This window comes from Chelmon rostratus, chromosome 16 (genome assembly GCF_017976325.1).
Source record: "Chelmon rostratus isolate fCheRos1 chromosome 16, fCheRos1.pri, whole genome shotgun sequence".
NCBI classification, from domain to species: domain Eukaryota; kingdom Metazoa; phylum Chordata; class Actinopteri; order Chaetodontiformes; family Chaetodontidae; genus Chelmon; species Chelmon rostratus.
Window position 1 is genome coordinate 1,684,309 of NC_055673.1, and position 15,966 is coordinate 1,700,274.

At 46.7% G+C, this 15,966-nt stretch overlaps 2 protein-coding genes and 1 long non-coding RNA gene across 5 annotated transcripts; 1 reads left to right on the forward strand and 2 right to left on the reverse strand.

Annotated features, from left to right (window-relative positions):
* The first annotated feature begins 17 nt into the window (after positions 1 to 17).
* Positions 18 to 11,668, forward strand: vps52 (VPS52 subunit of GARP complex). 2 transcript variants are annotated; one of them, XM_041955080.1, is made up of 20 exons: positions 18 to 315; positions 993 to 1,074; positions 1,164 to 1,216; positions 1,565 to 1,640; positions 2,301 to 2,368; positions 2,474 to 2,649; positions 2,729 to 2,879; positions 3,375 to 3,475; positions 3,639 to 3,771; positions 3,868 to 3,925; positions 4,113 to 4,246; positions 5,157 to 5,312; positions 5,537 to 5,655; positions 5,981 to 6,104; positions 6,199 to 6,294; positions 6,472 to 6,579; positions 6,768 to 6,833; positions 8,889 to 9,000; positions 9,768 to 9,886; positions 10,085 to 11,668. In XM_041955080.1, the coding sequence occupies exons 1-20, from the start codon at positions 220 to 222 to the stop codon at positions 10,229 to 10,231; spliced, it is 2,175 nt and encodes a 724-aa protein (XP_041811014.1). In that variant the 5' UTR covers positions 18 to 219; the 3' UTR covers positions 10,232 to 11,668. The 2 variants fall into 2 exon arrangements, with proteins under 2 accessions (XP_041811014.1, XP_041811015.1); XM_041955081.1 differs by having other exon boundaries at positions 996 to 1,074.
* LOC121619397 lies at positions 2,156 to 3,702 on the reverse strand. Its single transcript, XR_006007527.1, has 3 exons — positions 3,370 to 3,702; positions 3,125 to 3,196; positions 2,156 to 2,873 (listed from the first exon to the last, which is right to left on the reverse strand). It is a non-coding gene; the product is annotated as an uncharacterized LOC121619397 (long non-coding RNA).
* On the reverse strand, positions 11,322 to 15,646 carry lgals17 (galectin 17). 2 transcript variants are annotated; one of them, XM_041955082.1, is made up of 7 exons: positions 15,518 to 15,646; positions 14,772 to 14,815; positions 14,007 to 14,372; positions 13,597 to 13,687; positions 13,155 to 13,465; positions 12,626 to 12,679; positions 11,322 to 12,539 (listed from the first exon to the last, which is right to left on the reverse strand). In XM_041955082.1, the coding sequence occupies exons 1-7, from the start codon at positions 15,541 to 15,543 to the stop codon at positions 12,454 to 12,456; spliced, it is 978 nt and encodes a 325-aa protein (XP_041811016.1). In that variant the 5' UTR covers positions 15,544 to 15,646; the 3' UTR covers positions 11,322 to 12,453. The 2 variants fall into 2 exon arrangements, with proteins under 2 accessions (XP_041811016.1, XP_041811017.1); XM_041955083.1 differs by having other exon boundaries at positions 13,155 to 13,333; positions 15,518 to 15,639.
* Positions 15,647 to 15,966: the final 320 nt, after the last annotated feature.

Genomic DNA, 15,966 nt, shown 5'->3' on the forward strand with positions numbered 1-15,966 from the left:
TTTAAATGACACAAATAGGTAGCGATGTCAGCGTAGTCACACGAAATAAACGCTAACTGACTGGATGTTTTTTGCTTATGTTTATTCGTTTCATCATAGTTAATCGTATGAATTAATATTTTGAGCCGTTCATAAACACAAGAGCGCTTTTTCGTTTTCTGAACGACGAGGCGGTACTTCACATTTGTAGTTTTTTGACGTTAGCATAAATTCGCCGCAATGGCGGAGGGAGCAGCAGCTGCTGTTGGAGCTGGTCCCGATGTAAACACAGCTGGAAACCCGACAGAAATCGCCATGGCGTATTTACAAGACGAGGTGACATTTGATTCCTTTGATTTGAATCGGTTGTTGTGCAAAAACTGATATATTCAACGGCGTGTGCGCCTTAATATTCCCATATCCAGTTTGCATTCATAAGAAGAGGCATTATCACTGAACGTTAGATTCAGCTGATTCAAGTGTATGTTTCTAGATGAGCAGCTATTATATGAATCAAAAAGTTATGATAGTAGACAGGATCCTGCCAAATTGTGTATTTTAACAAGGTATATTAATGTTGCTTGAAGCTAATGTAGCTGTTAGCATCCTGTCAAAACACTGAAGCTCGATGATTTCCTGCATGCATCCTGTGGCAACAAAGTTTTAACGTCACTGAGTTTGTGTTGAAACATTAGGTGTCTCATCAATTAGCTAGCAAGTCAGACAATTAGTCGACAGCAATTTTATCAATTAATCAGCAAGTTATTCATCAAGCAAAAATATCAGACATTGTCTCGTTTTATCTTATAATCAGACATAACAAGACATTTGAAGACATTACCTGGATATTTTGTCCCTATATACTGACATCTTATTGACTAAACGATCGATTAATCAGTCATTACTGGATCATTGGTTTCAGCTCTAAACATCCTTTACTCACGTTTATTAAAGATAGACCTACCCCTTAAGATAAATTGAAATAATTATGTTCCTGTGCCTGTTTTTTCTAGAAGACTGACGGCGACGTCGCTAACCTCAACCTCGGAGAACTGGACCTCACCACTGATGAGTTCATCTTGGATGAAGTGGACAGTAAGGCAGCATTTGTCATTAAGTCGGGTACGGACCATCTGTCGGATGTTAAATATGTCATGAATGCTGTTCCTCTCTGTCTCCTGCAGTTCACATCCAGGCCAATCTGGAGGATGACCTCGTGAAGGAGGCGCTGAAAACGGTGAGAATATGGCGACAGTAATGTTCGACCCGGCAGGTTGGACGTCTGACAGGGTGATGAAAGCTGAATATTACCCGTCATGGCTGCCTGCTGCTGCCTGTATAACACGAGTTCACACGCTCAGCACCTGTTGCTGAATCATATAATCTACCTGCCGCCACTCTCTTTATTATCTTGTTAACTAAAAACAGATTAAATCCAGTTTTCATGAGACTGCGTGAGAAAATACTGTAACTCCACCTTCTTGAGTTCATGAAACCAAAAAAATTCTTAGAAGTCAAAACTGTGTCGAGCCAACAGAGAGTCAGTCTGTTATAGATGTAGTGACAGAGGTGTTTCTGTTTTTAGGGCGTTGACCTCCGTCAGTACTCCAAACAGGTGGAGTCAGAGCTGCAGCGGATTGAACAGGCCTCCATCAAAGACTGTATCCTTCCAGGTCACCGTTTGAGTGTCATGATGTCACCACAGTGAACTTGTGAAGTTCCTGTGAAGCACAAACAGGTTTCCCTACTTTCTTTTATTTGGCTCAAAATGTTTTTTGCATCAGATGTTTTTATTGTTTATTTTCAGTTTTTAGCTTTTCTGCAGAATGAGACTTGTCTCATAGAAGAACTGTGTCCTCTGAGTGGGAGGATCTGTTTCTATGTAGGTTTGATTGAGACAAACTGTGACGCTAAAAAGGAAATTGCTATCAGTCCAGTGGATCCAGACCCAGCATCTGCCTGACCATCCAGGTTTTTCAGATTTATGCGTCCGTCCTGTTTTATTAAGAATGTGTCGCCTCAAGCTCGAAAAAGCAATCCAACATATTTTATACCTGCAGAATCCAACACATACAAAAAATAATTTTATTTCAATTAGCTGATACCGAAAGGAAAAAATACCAGGGATCTTTTTAAAAAAGTTCCCGTTGAAGTCTTTAAATGCAACGATGGCAGCACACGTTCAACTTCTCATTATGTGAAGTTGTGGCTCATTTAGATTTTTATTTGAATCAGGTTTTATTTTCTTAAGTGTTTTGGGAGGAGTTTGAAATGAAACCCAGATGATCCTCTGTTGTTTTTCCTGACTGTTCATCTGTCAGACATCAAAGAGAGTCAGAACATCGCTCTCCTGCACAACCAGATCACCGCCTGTGACTCCATACTGGAGGTAAGACGAGGCGCCGCCATCCTGATCCCACTGCATGATGTTCTGCAGCCACGTGCTCCTCTTTAACCCGACAGTCGTTTTCTGTCTGTCCTCTCGTTCCTTCAGCGGATGGAGGGCATGCTGAGCGGCTTCCAGAGCGACCTGTCCTCCATCAGCAGCGAGATCCAGACCCTGCAGCAGCAGTCGGTCAGCATGAACGTCCGGCTGAAGAACAGGCAGGCGGTGCGCAGCCACCTCAGCCAGCTGGTGGACGAGCTGGTGGTGCCCGGAGCCATGATCTCGTGAGTGTGACGGGGAGGGGGGCGGCGACGGGTAAACTTACTGAAGATCGTTTGTCTGACGCCGTCCGTGTCGTTGCAGCACCATCCTGGACAGCCCGGTGACGGAGCAGGAGTTTCTGGAGCAGCTCCACGAACTCAACAACAAGATCAACTTTGCCAAAGAGCTGAGCTTCAGAGAGACGCTGGCCTGCTCCGACATCCAGGACATCGTCGACCGCCTCAAACTCAAGGTGAGACACAGACAGACAGACAGGAAGGGACAGAGAGGGAAGAGCTTTACACATTATTTAGATTAATTCAGCCTCAAAATAACCAGTTTTATCATTGCTATTAGTTCCCTGATTATCCTCTCAATCAAATGTCTATCACGATATCCAAAGTGACTTCATCAGATGTCTTCTGTTGTCCAACTGTCCAAAACTCAGAAATATTTCATTTACTGCTTTGTAAAACTAAGAAAAAAGCAAATCCTCACATTTATCTCCACCAGCTGTTTATCTCAGTCTTCTCTGTGGTGGATGGATTTTCTTTGGCTTCTCTGATGTTTCTGTGTGTTTGGATGAAAACTTGCCGATTAGTCTTCTGTTGATCAATTAATCAACTAATTGTTGCATCTCTAAATAAAAGTAATGCAAACACAGATTCTCCGTAGCAGTTGTGGAACGTGAACCTTATCCCGTATTTCACTGTCACGAATCTGTTTTAATATTTGTGACTCACTCCAGGCGGTGTCAAAGATCCGAGAGTTCATCCTTCAGAAGATCTACTCCTTCAGGAAGCCGATGACCAACTACCAGATCCCACAGAACACGCTGCTGAAGTACAGGTGAGGCTGCGTCAGGCTTTGTTTGTGTTTAGCTTTCCTTCGAGTCTCTACAGAAACATATTTTTAAAGTTTCTGTTATTCAGCTGCAGTATTCATTGTACTCATATTTATTTCTTGAAGCTCAGAAACGTCGTTCTTCTGCCCTTTGTTTCCTCCTGCTCAGATTTTTCTATCAGTTCCTTTTGGCCAACGAGAGAACGGTCGCGAAGGAGATCAGAGACGAGTACGTGGACACAATGAGCAAGATTTACTACAGTTACTTCAAGTCGTACAGCGGCAGGCTGCTCAAAGTGCAGGTCAGTGGATTCACACCGGAGACCTCTCTTTCTTGTTCACAAACGTCCAAAATGTGTGTTTCCATGTGAGCTGATCTCTGTGTGTCCCGTCTGCAGTACGAGGAGGTGGCAGACAAGGACGACCTGATGGGAGTGGAAGACACAGCCAAGAAAGATATCCTTTAAACTGTGTGTGCATGCGTGTGTGTGTGTGTGCGTGCAGGGGGGGTGAGCTTGGAGTGAGCCATAATTTGCTTTGGGAGAAACTTTTGAACCTTCAGGTCGTTTACGCCACCGTGCAGCTCAACTGACCTGCCAGCCAACACAAACTGGACGTGAGGCTCCTTGACTCCCCGCTGCAGGTTTCTTCTCCAAACCGTCTCTGAAGAGCAGGAACACCATCTTCACTCTGGGCCAGAGGGGGGCCATCCTGAGTCCTGCTGAGCTGGAGGGGCCGATCCTGGTCCCACATACGGCCCAGAGAGGAGACAGCAGGGTGAGACGCCACAAACATTCATAAACGCAACACAGCGAGGCCGAGAAGTCGACCTTCTCAAGTTCTCATTGTAGAAAAATCACTTCTTGATTTTTAACTGTATCCTGAGGAACCGGTTCAAGTTCTGATGTGAAAGAGATGCTAAAAAACATTTTCTGAGCAAAGCGGTCCATCACTAATATGAGAGACATTCATGTGACAGTCAGATATTAGACAGGATGATACCACAGCAGGTGATGTTACGCTGTCAGGTGCTGGAACAGGATGATCCTGCAGGGGCTACCTGCAGAGGCTACCTGCAGGGGCTACCTGCAGGTAATCCCTGCAGGGGCTACCTGCAGGTAGCCTCTGCAGGGGCTACCTGCAGGGGCTACCTGCAGGGATTACCTGCAGGGGCTACCTGCAGGGGCTACCTGCAGGGATTACCTGCAGGGGCTACCTGCAGGGGCTACCTGCAGGGATTACCTGCAGGGGCTACCTGCAGGGGCTACCTGCAGGGATTACCTGCAGGGATTACCTGCAGAGGCTACCAGCAGAGGCTACCTGCAGAGGCTATATAAATAAAGTATCTATCTATCTATCTACCTATCTACCTACCTGCAGAGGCTACCTGCAGAGGTTACCTGCAGAGGCTACCTGCAGGGGCTACCTGAGGCAGCTGTCAGATGGACACGATCCTGCTGTGATCGACTGTGCTATAAAAATCATTAAATCTAAAAACAGAAACCTCTGGCAGCCATGATGAAGATGTGAACATAATTTAAAAGCTACATGTGCAGCTTCATCGATCATGTGATCGCTCTTCCTCCAGCGTGATGAGCAGCGCTGACACCTCATGAGACATATATTTCAAACCTGGAATGAAAGGAGACTCTTCAGACTGTGACGCTTGTGTTCCTCTCTGTCTCAGTATCCCTACGAGACGCTGTTTCGCAGTCAGCACTACGCTCTGCTGGACAACGGCTGCAGAGAGTTCCTCTTCCTGTCCGACTTCTTCATGGTGGCGGGAAACTCGGCCCTCGACCTCTTCAACAGCATCATGGGAAAAACTCTCAGCATGTTCCTGGTACCGACACAACTTCTGTTCTGTGTTTTAAAGGTTGCATTCATTCACATGGGTTAGCATGATTAAGGGTTAGGATAATAAGCCACGTGATCCACATGCAGTGCATTGATACAGCACAGAGGATTCCTTATTTAATCTTGAGTATCTGCAGCATAACTGCAGAGATTGTCTGTGCAGGACTTCCTAAACGTTTTGGTGTCCCGTTGTCTCCTCCGTCTCCACAGAAGAGCATGTCCACGTATGTGTCCGACTGCTACGACAGCATTGCCGTCTTCCTGTGCATCCACATCATCCTCAGGTTCAGAGCCATCACTGCCAAGAGGAACATCCCAGCTCTGGACAAGTCAGTGTCCCACCGCTGCAATGAAAACATTTTGTTCCTGTTAAAAAGTGTTTGTGTTTAGTTTTGTCTGAGCGGACACATTCTTAAAGGGACAGTTCACCCCAAAATTCCTCCTGCGCAGTGATACGGTTGGTGGGCGTGGTTCGGTAAAAGGAAGTAGTTCCTACAGCTGATGTCTCAGAACTCAGCCAGTCACAACAAAGCTTCTCTAATGGAAATCACTCGCACCTGAACTGTATCCTGAGCTCTCAGAGTTTTTAAAGGACTGGATGAAGACGGCGATGAAGATGTTAATGAGGCCTGTGTGTGCTCACCTGTGTGTCAGGTACTGGGAGGCGGTGCTGGAGCTGCTGTGGCCGAGGTTCGAGCTCATTCTGGAGATGAACATCCACAGCATCAGAAACACAGACCCTCAGAAACTGGGAGTGCTGGACACCAGACCGCACTATGTACGACCACACACACACACACACACACACACGCTTCATGTGACTGACAGCTGTGTGCTTCACTGAAACGAGTGTGTGTGTTTGCTGATTTCAGATCACTCGTCGTTATGCAGAGTTCTCGTCAGCCATCGTCAGCATCAACCAGACATTTCCCAACGAGAGAACCAACGCACTGCTGGGACAGCTGCAGGTAACACACACACACACACAGTACGCAAAGATAAAGTAATTATGGAACCAAATTGGCTGCATTTTGTCCTAAAACGTGTGATTTTCTGATCCAGAATGAAAAACCACATGATCGCAGCGTGTCACGTGTCCCATTCACAAACTGAGCTTGTTAGAATCTGAGTATTTGTTTTTTAAGGTTGAGGTGGAAAACTTTGTGCTAAAGATGGCGGCAGAGTTTCCCTCCAGAAGAGACCAGCTCATCTTCCTCATCAACAACTACGACATGATGCTCAGTGTCCTCATGGTGAGCTTCAGCTGCGGTTTTGTTCGTTATGTGTTATTATATGGAAATCATGCTTAGATCACAGGTGTCATCATACCTGCCTGAGACGCTCTTTTCCTCTCATCTTCCTCCTCCAACCTGTGGAAATTCAAATATTCTTAATTTGTTAAAATGTGTGCGTGATGGCTGTGTTTGCCTTGTTTGTCCAGGAGAGGGCAGCAGACGACAGTAAAGAGGTGGAAGGTTTCCAACAGCTGCTCCTGGCCAGGACGCAGGTAAACACCACTGAGGGATTCTGGGAGATCTGACGCCCTGTCACACTCCCTTCTCCTCTGTGCTCAGAGCTTTTATTTTGACACGTGCAGGTGTATTAAAAGCGTGAACTGACTCTGGAAATTGGCTTTGCAGTCAGATTGTAGCTGCAATCAGTCATGCAGAACTTTGAGCAACAGAATTAAAGACAAAATGATGCCATTCAAATCTTTTTGGGAGCATTTAGAACTCTCAGCATCATTTTCTTTAAAACTTTCATCACACGTCGCTCCTTTTTATCCATCCATCCATCCATTATCTTCCGCTTATCCGAGGCCGGGTCGCGGGGGCAGCAGTCTAAGCAGGGATGCCCAGACTTCCCTCTCCCCAGACACGTCCTCCAGCTCTTCTGGGAGGACCCCGAGGCGTTCCCAGGCCAGCCGAGTGACATAGTCCCTCCAGCGTGTCCTGGGTCTTCCCCGGGGCCTCTTCCCGGTGGGACATGCCCGGAACACCCTCCCAGGAAGGCGTCCAGGAGGCATCCGGTAAAGATGCCCGAGCCACCTCAGCTGGCTCCTCTCGACGTGGAGGAGCAGCGGCTCTACTCTGAGCTCCTCCCGAGTGACAGAGCTCCTCACCCTATCTGTAAGGGAGCGCCCCGCCACCCTGCGGAGGAAACTCATTTCAGCCGCTTGTATCCGAGATCTTGTTCTTTCGGTCATGACCCAAAGTTCATGACCGTAGGTGAGGGTGGGAACATAGATTGACCGGTAAATCGAGAGCTTTGCCTTTCGGCTCAGCTCCTTCTTCACCACGACGGACCGGTACAACGACCGCATTACTGCAGCCGCCGCACCGATCCGCCTGTCAATCTCACGTTCCATCCTTCCCTCACTCGTGAACAAGACCCCAAGATACTTGAACTCCTCCACTTGAGGCAGGATCTCTCCTCCAACCCAGAGGGCACAAGCCACCCTTTTCCGGTCGAGAACCATGGCCTCGAACTTGGAGGTGCTGATTCTCATCCCAGCCGCTTCGCACTCGGCTGCAAACCGCCCCAACACATGCTGGAGGTCCTGGTTTGAAGAAGCCAACAGGACAACATCATCCGCAAAAAGCAGAGATGAGATCCTGTGGTCCCCAAACCAGACTCCCTCCGGCCCTTGGCTGTGCCTAGAAATTCTGTCCATAAAAATAATGAACAGAACCGGTGACAGAGGGCAGCCCTGCCGGAGAGTCCAACATGCACTGGGAACAAGTCTGACTTACTGCTGGCAATGCGAACCAAGCTCCTGCTCCGGTCATACAGAGACCGGACGGCCCGTAGAAAAGGGCCCCGGACTCCATACTCCCGAAGCACCTCCCACAGAATGCCACGAGGGACACGGTCGTATGCCTTCTCCAAATCCACAAAACACATGTGCACTGGTTGGGCAAACTCCCATGAACCCTCAAGCACCCTGCGGAGGGTGTAGAGCTGGTCCAGTGTTCCACGACCAGGACGAAAACCGCATTGTTCCTCCTGAGTCCGAGGTTCGACTATCGGCCGAATTCTCCTCTCCAGCACCCTGGAATAGACTTTACCAGGGAGGCTGAGAAGTGTGATCCCCCTATAGTTGGAGCACACCCTCCGGTCCCCCTTCTTAAATAGAGGGACCACCACCCCGGTCTGCCAGTCCAAGGGTACTGTCCCCAACTGCCACGCGATGTTGCAGAGGCGTGTCAGCCAAGACAGCCCCACAACATCCAGAGACTTGAGGTACTCAGGGCGGATCTCATCCACCCCCGGTGCCTTGGCACCGAGGAGCTTCCCCTTTTTATTTTAATGTAAAGAAATATATAGAGTTTTGTCAGAATTGGAGTCAGAACCTGTTCTGTAGGAACATGGCAGACTCTGTGGAAGAGGAGCTGCTTCCTCTGTACGTATAAAGAGCTCATTCAACAGAAGGATTCTTCCTTTCAGGTGATGAGACACTAATGAAAAAATTTTTATGAATAATATGTTTTATATTTCTAACTATAGATCCTCATAAATCTGACACACTGGACCTTACATTGTGTATTCATGTGATGTCCAGGAGTTCATCGAAGAGATTCTGTCTCCTCCCTTCGGAGGGATGATCGCCTTCGTGAAGGAGGCCGAGGCTTTGATGGAGAAAGGGCAGCTGGAGCGACTGAAGAACGAGGAAGGTGAGAGGAGATCGTTTGTCCTGCTTCTTTCTTTCTAAATGTTTGTTTTATTGACCAAGTGTCACATATATGAATACCTAAATCACCAAACTGTGCTGTCCCCTCCTTGAGACTGTGATAAAATAGTATAAATAATATTATTTCCACTTTAAGTGCTTGAACCATCATCAGTCCTGCTCATATTATTAAATCTGTTCATTAAAAACAAAGCCAGAGGCTGTTTGGGTCTTCTCCACAGCAGCAGGATGCCTCATTTTCTTTACTCTATGTGCCAAACTGGAGGAAAAAATGACACTTGAAGCTCTAACCCCAACCCAGGACTCTAGATTAAAGCCTGATAGAATAGACGTCGATCAGAAAGTGCAGCTTTTGTGGGGACATTTCTTCCTTAATGTGCTCAGTTACACTGTTTTGTGTTTACAGTGTATTACAGACTTATTACAGCAGCTGCACACCCTTCATGCCATGTGCATGACACACACCGAAAATGATGAAAAACCAGATCTGAATATGTGCTAAATGTTTGTGATGAGGCCAGAGGGTTTCTGCCAGTGATGTGTGTGTGATGTGTGTGTGATGTGTGTGTGATGTGTGTGTGCGCTCACAGGCGTGAACATGTGATAAACCGCGGCGTGGTTAACAGACCAACAGGACTCTTTCAGTTCTGGCCTCAGTTTTGTTTTACGGAGTAATGAGCAGTTTTGTTTCTCCTCTCCTTCTCCTCCGTGTGTGTGTGTGTGCGTGCGTGCGTGTGTGTGTGTGCGCAGCTCGTATCACTCAGCTGGTTCGGGGCTTTTCGAGTACGTGGAAACAGTCGGTTGAGGCGATGAGTCAGGACGTCATGAGGTCCTTCACGAACTTCAAAAACGGAACCAGCATCATTCAGGTGAGGCGGCAGGAAGTTGACGCCTTCTTCCTGCTTGGTTAATCAATGAATTGTTGGTAAAAACCTGGATGTGACGGTCGTGTCGCTGCTTTCAGCCCACTTTCAGTGGTTATGTGTTCGTACTGATGTGTGAGTGTGAGGAAGAGGAAGTGAGAGGTGTAGCGAGTCATGACGCAGCACTTCCTCCCCCTGCTGCAGGGCGCTCTGACCCAGCTGATCCAGTACTACCACGGCTTCCACAAGATCCTGAACCAGCCGACGTTCCGCAGCCTGGCCGTCCGCTCGGAGCTCATAAACCTGCACCACCTCATGGTGGAGGTGAAGAAGCACAAACCCAACTTCTAACCAGCGGGGAACCCCGCCGGTCAAAACATCCGCTTCACCCGGAGGTCTGGAGGCGTCGAGTCCCTCCGGTTTTCTCCCCCGTCCCTCCAGCTGAGGTCAGCTGATGTCCAGCAGCAGAAGCTTCATCCAGCTCAGTTAGAGATCATGGCAGACCCCCCCACTAACACTGAGAACTAGCACAGAGAGAATTAATCACAGACTGTAAATACTTTAAATGGCCGATCGTAACACTGATTATTACTTTCAAATTTTACAACAAAATGTAAAAATGTTCATTTTGTTTGAAAACATGAAAACAGAAATCCAGTTTAGCAACAAAAGATCTGGAGCGAAGAGCTCTGAGGTGACCTTCATCATGAAACACTGTTAGTTTAATTTAATCCAGAAGAAGAAATCATGTATGAGGTTTGAAACACTGCACTCGCTCACTTCACGTTACCTGAAACAAGTTTCCTGTTTTGTTTTTTTTTTTTTTTTTATTGGTGAGCAGCTTCAGTTAACCTCAGCAGGTGAGATTGATCATTAAAGGTTGAAGCTGGTGATATTCTGTTTGTCTTCTCATCAAACCATCAGTGCGCCTCTCATTCCTGTCTGACTTCCTGTCTGTGGCTCTCGGCTCACTGGTTCCTGCCGAGGACGTAAATCTTAAAAAAAACTCCTCACAAATGTAAAGTTTCATCTTCATCACTGAACCCTTTCCAACAGCTGCTTTTTATCAGACCAACAGGAGGAAGTAGAGCCTTTGTTTGGGACTATTTTCAGCGGCGGATGAATCCGAATGTTCATGGTGATGAAGGAACGTGTGTGAGGCTCACTGATGTGTTTTAATGGAGCTTTATCAGGACCCAGAACTGTTAGCAGTTAGTGGTTAGCATTCGCTGCTGGTGTGAGGTTTGTTGACGAGATGAAAAAAGTAGAATATCACCAGACTGATCCTTTAAAGAGTCACTCCTTCAGTCTTACTGTTATTGTGGCCTTTGCTCTTTATTTAACTACTGAGTCGATCGTGCTGCGTTTATTGTGTGAAAGTGTCATTCCAGTCTGACTTCACAGTTCAACAACGAATCATGGAAACACGACATGATTGTAGTTGCTTGTTATATCTTCATCTCTTTATTTGATTTTTAGGTGGAGAGAATACAAATAAATAACTAAAATGTAATCACTTTGTACAAATAAACACAGAAGAATAGTGGTTTAAACTGAAAAATGATCGTATTCAGAGTATTTAAAGTCAATCACATCACATGAACCGGCCCATTAAGAATAAAACACACTGACAGTCGTAATCAGAGTTTATCTGTATAAATCTGAAGCTGTCTAGAAGAGAGGAAATCTGATTAATTACAATCTAATCACCTTAATATTTAATGGAATATGCAAAAATACTATTTTATTAGTCAGAAGGGATCTCAGTGACATAAAGCAAGCTTTGTATTTTCACTTTTACTGTTCAAACCAGCTCCCACTGAACACACATCAATATGTCCCACTGATCTTAGATTTGGGGTGAAGACAGAGACAGAGGTGCTTCTCGGGTCGCTGCATCTGTTCATAGAACAGGAACGAGCTACGCTAACCGCTCGTTATGTGTTATTTATGTAACATTTTTCTCAGTCAACAAATCTCCCTGAACATACACAAAAACAAACGTTTTCACTATTGTATCATTAAATTAAGTAGTTGGTACCACGTAGTCGGATTTCTGAACCTCGGACAGAGCCAGGCTAGCTGTTTCCCTCTGCTTCCAGTCATTATGCTAAGCTAGGCTAATAATGTCATGGCTCCGGTGTTCATGTTCTCTCTCACTTTGTATGAAGAACAACTTTATTGACAGACCAGGTCCTCGAAAAACACATCTGAATTTTAAGTAGGGAGGCTACTTGAACGCAGCAGCACATTTTCCTTTAATGACAGCATCCGAATGTCCCACCCTGAGCGTGACATCACAGGAAAATGGCCGCCATGTGAATGTGGTCAATGCACTTTGGAAAGAAATGTTTACACAAACTGCAAACTGTCCTTCACTCAAACCTTCATTCTGTACTTAACTTACATCCGATCCCACACGCGGCTGAACTGGTTCATCCGAAACACGACTCAGGCGACAGAAACACGGAGACGCTGACTGACAAAGAGGAAGTTTCATCACGTTTGGTCTTAGTGTGCGGGGCAGCTGTCAACATGAAGTCTGCTGCAGCTCTTCTGTGAAGGAAAAACCCTCAGAGGAGATGAAGAGTTTGTAAACTCGTGACAAGAAGAGACCAGAAGAGAAGAAGAGCTGAACAGCTGCTTCTGGCAGCGTCACCTGGAACGACATCAGAGGATGGAGATAGAAGGTTATTCCAGGTCAGTAAAATCTTCCTCAGGTGTGGTTCCTTTCACTTTTCTCACCTGCTGGTGTCTGATGATCCAGAACCACGTGGACTCTGCGAGCTGTGGAGCTTTCTGTGAAACAAGCACAGGTACAAGTTCTTCAGAGGGAAGACAGGTGAGGTAAAACGCTCAGGTGAGGAACAACACCGTGGTGGCTTAGTGAGGAAGCAGGAACAGGTGTGCAGGAGGGTGGGGCAGGTGGGGGTGGTGTATGGCAGAGACTGAGCGGAATCAGCTGCAGAGATGAAAACTAATGAAGCTCTTCATCGGTTTTCAGCCGAATGTTGAACAACTGAAGAGGAAACTCGTCAACGAAACACTTCCTGGTTTGAGGCATTGATTTAAAGCCATATTACCTGCCACAGTGGGCGGGGACACTGAGTGACGCAGAGCCTGCGTTTCAGGTTTCAGATTAACTCGACGCCGAACGGGTCTCCGTGTTGAGCGGCGAGACAACACATTGAATTTGCAGCTAAGATCGTCTGATCTGACGCAGCGGCCGTCTCGCCAGGCGCCACCGCCGCGTGGGCGAGCGCGGGCCTCTCACCTTCCACGGCGAGCTGCACGGTGCTGACGGCGAGGCCGTACTCGTCCAGAACTTTATACGTTCCCTCGTCTGAGCTGTGTAACCTCTTCACGGTCAGCTGCTCTTTCTCGGGGTGTTTCTCAAGGCGGTGGCTGTCTTCATCGCCCCTCATCCACAGGTCTGACCACTGCGAGCTGTTCCTGTGGAGCAAAGGCACAAAAACAAGACTTAAAGTCCGCCAGCGCCCCCTAGAGACGCCAGTGTTCATGACAGCAACACAAAACAGAACAAAGTGGAAAGTCTTTTTTTCCAGACGATGGTGGGGTTGGGATCTGTGGGGAAAAAGCAGCGAGGAGACAAAATACGAGACGAGCCGAACATTAGAGAAGGAAGCGAGCTTAAACTGTTATTTGTTCGTCTACTTGAGGTGAACAAGGTGTTTGTTTGTAGGTACGCAGCTCACCTGCTCTGGAAGACCACTCTCAAAGAGTGCTGGGTGTAGAGATCCAGAACCAGGTCCTCACCTGGACCTCGAGACTGAAGGGATTTATGGTCTGAGAGGGAAAACAAAAACAAATTCATCAGAATTCAAGATCAGAACAGTCCAGAGTTATGATGTCGACATTGTTAAAGATTAATAATAATGAGGAAACAAGGAGATTAAATTATACGAGAACAGGTTGAAGGTAGAATGAAGGAAGGATGGAAACTGGAATCCAGACAGACGGACAGACAGCATGGGAACATGATGTCTCAGCTGTCGGCATAAAACCAGAACAACAAACAGAAACGAAAGGAAAAGGAGCGAAGGATCTAAACGAGGAAATGATGAAGACGAAGAACATAGGAAATAGGATAAAGGATAAAACGGACCAAACACAGAGAGCTTGACGCTCTGGATGAAGACCCTGGTTTTTGTGGACTTCACTCCGTCCACCACCATGAAGCTTTCGTATCGCCCCGCGTCTCCGATCTGAACGTCACTGATGATCAGGGAACAGTCCCCGGACCCCAGGCTCTCCTCAGGAACCTCCACCCGGCCCTCGAACTCCTCCGCCTGCCACTTGTGCTCCCCCCGCAGCTCGAACACGGTGTCGGCCGGGGTCGTCCACTGGATGTGGCAGGTGGGCGGGGCCTCCTCCCCCAGGCGCGACTTCCAGTTGCAGGGCAGGACCGCCTGGTTCCCCACCGTGGAGATGACGGACCGGGAGCGGGCGATGGAGGACGGGGAAGAGGAGTCTGGAAGAAGAGAGGCGTCATGTTTCTCCACCACCTTTCAGAGGAAATATTGTACCTTTAACTCCTCCACATTCATTACTGCATTCTACAACTTCTCATTCCCACTTTTTTTCATTCAACCTTTATTTAAATATTGAAAATTCATTGACGCCACGCCCTCACTTCCAGTGACGTCGATGTCCACCCAAGAGCCAAAGGCAGTGGCCTTCGTTAAACCTCTGGAGGAATTTAGGTGATTTCTGGAGGACGGAGCAGCTGCGCTCAGACTAAACAACAGATCCAGCTTCTGAGGACACAACGCTGCAGTTCACACCTGTTTCAAACCACAGCAGAGCTACGACAGAGCAGCAGCCCCGAAACCTCCGGACTGGAAATGAGCGAGTGTGTGCTGCTACTCACCAATCACAGTGCCAACCAGGAGGCAGCGCAGGAGCGCGAGAAACCTGAAAGAATCAAGAGATCCATGAGGACAAGAAGCAGCAACACGAACAGACGAGCTCGCTGTTTAACGGACAGAAGATAAAATAACATTTTCTCTTCGACACATGTGGAAAACTAGATGAAAAGACTTTTTTTTTCATTAAAAACATTTAATTTCCATCATTATTCAGCAGCTTAAAGCAGGCAGGAGGCGAGTTCACAGCAGATTTCTGGCTGATAAACTGTTAATTCATTTAATGGGCATATGTTGATATACATCGTGATTAGAAATATAGACTAATATATATATACTCATGTTTTAAATAAATATATATTAGCCTATGTTTCCGTTGATTGTATAGTTCTGCTGTGATTTAAAGTTTAATTGGCTTTGCTCCTCCATTGGTCGGTGAGTTTCGTTTCTCTGGAGTTTCCTCAGAAGTGAAACTGCTGCAGGATGTTGACACTCTGACGGTCCGCCGCCAACATGCAGCCACACGTTCACACCTGTCTGCAGAGGTGAATCTGAACCATGAGAGACTTCTGCCTCTAATCCTGCACACTTTCAGTCCTGCAGCCTGTAACCGTCTCTACTGTCTGACTGCGTGAACACGCTGCTTGTGATTATTCTGCACACAGAAATGATTTAAAAAAAATAAAAGCAGGTGTACATGCTCTGAGTGACGGAACTTTTTAGTTTCAAAATAAAGTGTAATATTTCTTACCAGCGTGTCTGTCTGACTGTGTTCATGATGCTGCTGATTGAAATCTCAGTTCTCTCCTCTCTCCTCTCTCCTCACTCCTCCGCTCAGTGTTGTGTCTGTGCTGTTGTTGCTCAGGGGAGTTCACGTTACCAGGCGCAGCCTTAGGTTTCGATTTCCTGTGTGACATTCCAAAATAAATGTCGCCCCATTCCACACTGACGGATGAAACATTGTCAAGGCACATTAGTAACATATATATTTGAAATAAAAGATAATCAAAACGTTATTGACCGGCTACAAACTGTGCAGAACTTCCTATTATTTTTACGTTAATTTACAGAAATTTGTTTGACCAGTTTTATTCAGGTCCAGTTAATGTTTTAATTCATTTCTCAGTATTGTTGTTAACAAGTTGATTTTTGTGAAGCCTAGATTTTGAAACGTCCTCTGCAAATAAATATGTATATATA